Raw genomic sequence first — 7,130 nt, 5'->3', positions numbered from 1 at the left:
CAGCCGGGCGGCTCTGCTGTGCCCTTGCAGTGCAGGGCAGAGTCACACAGCCCGGCACTGCCAGAGCAGATCACAGCAAGACCTTGGACATAGAGAAAAAAATGGCTGCAGGTCATGTATGTTCCAGTCCTGGACGGGTTCTTCTGCCAACATGTCCTGTCCAGTGTATTCAAGAGAGGACATTGCAGTGTCACTGGGTGCACAATTAGATGGATTAAAAAAAACAGTTTTGCTTCTAGAAATGGAAGTTTTGCTTCCAGGATGGAGTACAGCTGCCGCTGGTATAGAGGGCCATTGCACAGTGTTCCCTGGATAATTGCTTATGAAGCTGCACGAGGGTGGGACAGAGAGAAGACTCTGTGGCCAACCTCTGTGATAACAGTGTGGCAGATGGGAGCTGGAGGGTACCATGGAGCTGATAAGCTGCACAATTACCGCCCTGGGCCAAGAGTCCATCAGATTTTGACAAAATGCTGTCCTTCGTGTGAACTTTGGCCATTATAATGTCATTTTAATACCAAAACACACCTCCATCCCAAAGGCTACCCGCCTCCAAGGTGCAACCACTCCTCCCTGAGTTTGCGCCCTGGACTTTTCGTAAACTATACCTTTAAATGTGAGGTGAGAGAATTTTACATCAATCATAATAAAGGTATTATGACTAGAGTCACTCAAGCTCCACCTTGAAGCTAAAAAACAATATAAAAATGGCTCAAAACGGGGAATGTCAGGGAAGATACCATCAGGGAGTCCGGACGTTTTCCTTGGGAACCTTAGAAACATTTATAGGATTGCTTTTGATTTAATGCATGTTACAGCCAGGCTGTATTATTTATAATCCTACTATTTGCATGTGATTTTGTGGTCAGTAAATTTTCACCGGCAAACCAAAGGAACCTATACTTCTATTGCTTTAAGAAACTGTACTATTCCTTAAGTAAAAGTTTCTCACTGGATGCCACCAAACTCTCTAAATTATGGCCATGTGAGTCCATGTAGTGCAACTAAGCTGAAAGTGCGGTACACTATTTAGTGCATCCGAATCATAATCATTCAATAAATTGAACACGACTGGACTAATAGTGCCAAACTATTTCCCCCCCTCCTTTCACGCAGCAAGGTGCTGGAGCGTGGATACAAAGAAGAGCAATGAAGCTGGTGAAGGGTCTGGAACACAAGTCTTGTGAGGAACGGCTGAGGGAGCTGGGGGTGTTCAGCCTGGAGAAAAGGAGGCTGAGGGGAGAGCTTCTCGCCCTCTACAACTCCCTGAAAGGAGGTTGTTGTGAGGTGGGTGCTGGTCTCTTCTCCAGGTTTAGGTTGGATGTTAGGAAAAATTTATTCACCAAAAGGGTTTTCAGGCATGGGAACATGCTACCCAGGGAACTAGTTGAGTCAACATCCCTGGAGATATCTAAAAGACATTTAGATGTGGTGCTTCGCGACATGGTTTTAGTGGTGGAGTTGGTAGTGTTAGGTTAATAGTTGGACTCGATCTTAAGTATCTTTTCCAACCAAAACAATTCTGTGATTCTATGGCTCTATGAATCTGATGGCAAAACTGTTTTTTTTAATCCATCTAATTGTGCACCCAGTGACACTGCAATGTCCTCTCTTGAATACACTGGACAGGACATGTTGGCAGAAGAACCCGTCCAGGACTGGAACATACATGACCTGCAGCCATTTTTTTCTCTATGTCCAAGGTTTTGCTGTGATCTGCTCTAATTATGAGAAGACGCTGAAGCAAGTCAGCCTTTGAAGATACATTTAAAATGTGCACTTACTCTGATCTTCAAGCCTTTGTGTTTTTACTGAGTTTGAAATTACAAGAAAAGGCAGAGACTCTGCGATTAGCTGCACAGTACTGGTGTAAACAAGAAGTAGGAGAAGGCTTCATTCTGTCAAGTGCAGGTTGTCCTTTCACACATAAATCTGTTTAACCTCAGAGGAAAAGAGGAACACTATGAATGAAGGTAAGTAGCTTTGCAAACCCTTAAAAGTTTAAAGAATTTCTTTAGATTTACTGGAAAAAGGTTTGTAGAAACAGGATATGTCATGTTTCCGTTCACTACAGGGTGTCAATCTTCCTCAGATTTAAACTATTTCTATACAAATAATGGTATCTGTGGCTTCACCCTTTTGTATCTCTCAGGCTTTCGGCCCTATGAGAGAAGAGTAATCCCTTTACATATTCAAATGCAGTATTTCCTCATTTGCACAGCCGACAGGAAGATAATACAGGTGGATACTTTCCTCAATACATCTGCGGGGAAAAGTAAGCTGGTTTTCCCTCTAGCCCCATCTTCCCATCTTCACGTTCATGCATCTCCGGAAGTCCTTGACTGCAAGGAAGCATTCAGGAGATCGGTGATGCTTGTTTTCTATTAGCTCTGGAACTGCGAATAAACATCAGCTTTTCTCAGTCTGTTTCTTCATACCTGCCTGAGAATCTTTGACATGAGGGGAGTGTCCCATCACAGAGCATCTTGTTCATACTAGGGTTGATACTCACATGTATGAATGAAGGAGAGAAAGCACACTATCTGTTCACTATTGAGATCTTCACAGATAAGTTGCTTTGGGGAAGAAAGGAAGGCAGAACCCCTATTAAGCCACTTTCCATTATATTAGAGAAGTCGTGGCAGTCTGGTGAAGTTCCCACTAACAGGAAAAGGGGAAACATAACCCCATTTTCAAAAAGGGAAAAAAGGAAGACCCAGGCCAGTCAGTCTCACCTCTGTGCCTGGCAAGATCATGGAGCAGATCCTCCTGGAATCTCTGCTAAGCACGTGGAAAATAAGGAGGTGATTGGTGCAGCCAACATGGCTTCACCAAGGGCAAATCATGCCTGACAAACTTGGTGACCTTTTACAATATTACCACAGCATTGGTAGACAGGGGCAGAGCAATAGACATTATCTACCTGGACTTATGCAAAGCATTCGACACTGTCCCACATGACATCCTGGTCTCAAAATTGGAAAGTCATGGATTTGATGGATGGACCACTCTGTGGATCAGGAACTGGCTGGATGGCCACACTCAAAGGGTCAATGGCTCAATGTCCAAGTGGTGGCCAGTGACGAGTGGTGTTCCTCAGGGGCCAGTACTGGGACCAGTGCTGTTTAACATCTTTGTTGGAGACATGGACAGTGGGATTGAGTGCACCCTCAGCAAGGTTGCCAATGACACCAAGCTGTGTGGCACGGTCAACACGCTGGAGGGAAGGGATGCCACCCAGAGAGACCTGGACAGGCTGGAGAGGTGGGCTTGTGCAAACTTCATGAAGTTCAACCAGGCCAAGTGCAGGGTCCTGCAGCTGGGACATTGCATAGCCAGGCACAAATACAGGTTGGGTGAAGAATGGCTGGAGAGCAGCCCTGAAGAGAAGGACTTGGGAGTGTTGGTGGATGAGAAGCTTGACATGAGCTGGCAATGTGTACTGGCAGCCCAGAAAGCCAAGCCCATCCTGGGCTGCATCAGAAGAAGCACGGTCAGCAGGTTGCGGGAGGTGACTCTACCCCTCTACTCTGCTCTCATGAGACCCCACCTGGGGCACTGTGTCCAGCTCTGGAGTCCTCAACACAGGAAGGACATGGGCCTGTTGTAACAGGTCCAGCTGAGGGCCAAGAAAATGATCAGAGGGCTGGAGCACCTCTACTATGAGGACAGGCTGAGAGAGTTGGGCTTATTCAGCCTGGAGAAGAGAAGGCTCCAGGGAGACCTTATAACAGCCTTCCAGTATCTGAAAGGGGCTACAGGAAGGATGGGGAGGGAACTCCAGCCCTGGTTTGGGCTGGAGGGGGATCCTGGGCCATTGACAGGGTGAAAGGAAGCCCTGGGGGGCTGGTCAGGGCCCTGACAATTATGCAGACAACGTGTCTCATAAGGCAGTTAATACTTTTTGTTCCTAAGCTAGGAGAGACACCTGATGCAGTTACGGGACCAGGGAAAGAGAAATGACGCAGAATTCTCACACATGCATTATTTACCCATTCCATTGCAGGGAAACCCACGTAGTGAGATCCGGTGGTAATGGAGGGCAGGGAGCATTTCCTGCCTGTGACACAATGTGCTGGGACAGGATTTTCTTATGCCAAATCCTGCTCTTGCTCCTCCCCAATCCCATCGAAACCACAGTTCAGCTATTTCCTTTTTCTATGTGTGGCATTAGCTGTCTTGCTGCATCCTTATGCATTCTGTGTCCTTAAGCAGATTATAGCTTAAAATTAATTCCAGTTTAATGGAAAGTGTTATCAGTTGCCATGGAAATGACTTATGATATGTTTCTGGTTGTACTTCCTGTTTTGCTTAGGATTAAAACCATTAAGTGACCCTCATTTTTACACTTTCTTACAGTTCTATAAATATCCATTACTCATAACTGTGGCCAGAACACTCAGTCTTCTAACACGGGTAATTTTGGGTTTTATACCAGACTATAAAACACTTACACTAAATCTTTCTTCAGCAGAGATCCTGAGACCTCTTGTTATTTAAGATCTGTAAATTCAAATTCCTGTGGATAACTCTCAACTGTCAAGGAAATGGGTTGATTTCCATGAGTGAAGAAAATGCTGAAGCTGGTCACTTGTCTTGGCTAGCTGGCCGATACTGAGATAAGAACAGGAGGTATGCAGCAGGTAAGGACTGCTGTGCCAAGCAGCCCAGCATGGAAAACTGCCCGAGTGCTGGGTGACTCCTGGCCACAGTGTTGGCAACTATAAACAGCCCCTCCTTTTGTTCGGGAATACATCTGCTGTCATTAGCAGCTCATTTGGGGATGTGTGCTGGCTCTTCCTTTGTTAACGATATACATTAGAGATTCAAGTCATGCAGTTTTGTACAAACCCATCTATGCTATTGTTATCATCAAAGACGCCCCCCCACCGTCAGCAGTGCAACATCTAACAATATTTGGACAACACTTGCGTTACTGGTAGATCCACCTAAAGGCCTTCAGAGCAATGGAAACACCTGCACTGTAAAGACTCCCTACTGCACAACAAGGTCACCAAGGCCATTGATTTGATCCTCATTGTCAGAAGCAGAGCAACAGAGAGAATTTGGGTTAGGAAAGGCCTGCAGAGGTGTTTTGGCTAGCCCTCTACTCCAAGCAGGGCTAGCACCAAGGTTAGGACATGTCAATCAGGGTCTTGTCCTGCTGGACTTTTAACGTTGCCAAAGGAGGAGACTCCTCACCCTCTGCAGCTACCTCTTCCAGGCCTTACCTGATCTCACGGCCTACTTCCCTTGGTGCAACATGTGACCGTTGCCTTACATTCTTTCACTGTGCACCCCTGAGCAGTGGAAGACAGCAATCAGCAAAATGCTCCCTGACTCGGTGGCAGCTTAGCTGCCAGCACCCTATGCACGCCTTCCCCAGCAAAGTGATGCATGGCCACTCACAGACACAGCGTTTGTTCAAACAAGTGATTTATTAACATCTTTGTACAGGGTAAAGCTCCAAAAGGGAACGGGGTCTCTCAAAGAGGGAGGGTGATTGCTGTCCAGGTGGTAACAGGAGTCTCTGTTGCAAGGCTCCTTGCAATGGCCTCTTCAGCTGCATCAGCTCCCACTCCCCAGAGCGTGCTTTTCCTGTGGAGAGGTGCGGCAGCAGTTCCCACCGCTGATTGAGCAGCGTCTTCTCTGTGTCCAACGTGCTCGTTTCTGCGGCACCAGCTCCCCAGGGAGTGTCTTCAGGCCTGAGGCTGTGCCTCAATAATTGTATTGGTGCCGCAGCACAGGTCTCTATAGGCCACAGCCTGCTGTTGCTAACACTGGCCTACTCGATGCTGAGGAAGGTGTATCCTCGCTGCACTCCAAGCACCATCTCAATCAGGATGGTATTACCAGAAGCGTTCGTCAGCTGGATCTTACAGGAGTATTTGGAGGGCAGCACTATCGTACGCCAGTATGTCGGCTGAAGCAAAACCACTGAGGCTCCTTTTACCAGTATCTGGAACCAGCGGGTGGTTTTCTCTCTGTCCAGGTAAGGGCCAGTGCAGAGGGTGTCTAGGAGGCTGGGACCCTGATTTCTCCTCAGCTCCTCCTTGGAGCGATGGAGAAAGCACAGCATGTTCTCCTCCAGCTGCTCCCCTGCGCAGGTGCACTCCAGCTCCACGCGTGTTCTGTAGATGTTTCCCAGTATCTCCCTGGTGTCCAGCTCCAGATGGAAGTTGTGCCCACGGGGGGGCTTCAGGGGCACAAGCATGCAGTAGACAGCATGATGCTCATGGGGACCCCAACTTTCCGAGGTGGTGGCCATTCTGATGGCTGGCTGCGGTAGTGGCATGAAACTATCACCGCAGTGTTTTCGGCAGATACATAGAAGTTCACGTACCAGCTTGTCCACCGCTACCGCTGGGAACGAATCAGACAGACCCATGAAGGGTGCGACCGATGCTCTCCGCACATCCACTACAAGACTCTGTCTCCTTTCATACTTGTCCATGGTTCTAGCATTGTCCTTGGTTCTGGAATCGTCGCTGCTGCTGTCTGTCTGCTGGATCCTTTTCCTGAGCCACCACCAGAAGCTCAGGATCAGTACCAGCATTACAGCAATCACCCAGAACTGCCACTGATGCAAGGTGGCAAAGCGCGGGGCGCTCCTGCCCAAGTGGCTCTGCTGCTCCAGCTCCTGCAGCAGCCGATTCATCTGCTGGGTCAGATACTCCTCACGCTGCTGCATGAGCTCGTGCGTGTCCTCGTCCAGCTCATCCCCCACCATCTGCGGGAACTGGAAGACGCTTTGCACAAGCAAGGCAAGGAACAATATGGTAGCCATGGCCTGCAGGAGTAGGGAGAGAAGGGGTTGAGCGGGGCTGGGAGGGAAGGAGGGAGCCAGCGGCAGGGGGAGCAGGGACGGGAGCCGCAGGGAGCTGGGGGCAGGTGGGAGAAGGAGCGAGGCAGTCGGGAGGGCCCAAGGCCTGTGCCCGGCCCTGCCGGCGGCGGCACCACCAGGCCCTCCCTCCAGCAGCTGGGCCCTTGATGCTGCGTGAGAACCTACCCCCCTGGCGGCCCTGGCCCTGGACCAGCCCAGCCTCCCCCCGCGAGCCCACTCACCACCATCCCGTGCCGTATGGGGCCCATGCTGTCTGAGGGGCCCGCGCTGCCTGATGGCCCCCTTA

The 7,130-nt window shown here is 49.3% G+C and overlaps 1 protein-coding gene across 1 annotated transcript; it reads right to left on the bottom strand.

The window, feature by feature from the left end:
* Positions 1 to 5,732: 5,732 nt before the first annotated feature.
* Positions 5,733 to 6,787, bottom strand: LOC106898616 (inositol 1,4,5-trisphosphate receptor-interacting protein-like 1). Its single transcript, XM_014959927.1, has one exon. The coding sequence runs from the start codon at positions 6,785 to 6,787 to the stop codon at positions 5,786 to 5,788; it is 1,002 nt and encodes a 333-aa protein (XP_014815413.1). The 3' UTR covers positions 5,733 to 5,785.
* Between the last annotated feature and the right edge of the window lie 343 nt (positions 6,788 to 7,130).

The sequence above is a fragment of the Calidris pugnax genome, unplaced genomic scaffold (assembly GCF_001431845.1).
Source record: "Calidris pugnax isolate Ruff unplaced genomic scaffold, ASM143184v1 scaffold435, whole genome shotgun sequence".
Taxonomy (NCBI): Eukaryota; Metazoa; Chordata; class Aves; order Charadriiformes; family Scolopacidae; genus Calidris; species Calidris pugnax.
This window is presented reverse-complemented; position numbering and strand designations above follow the sequence as displayed.

Excerpts from the sequence above, each read along its gene's own strand:
- LOC106898616 (XM_014959927.1), bottom strand. The coding sequence starts at position 6,787 with ATGGCTACCATATTGTTCCTTGCCTTGCTTGTGCAAAGCGTCTTCCAG.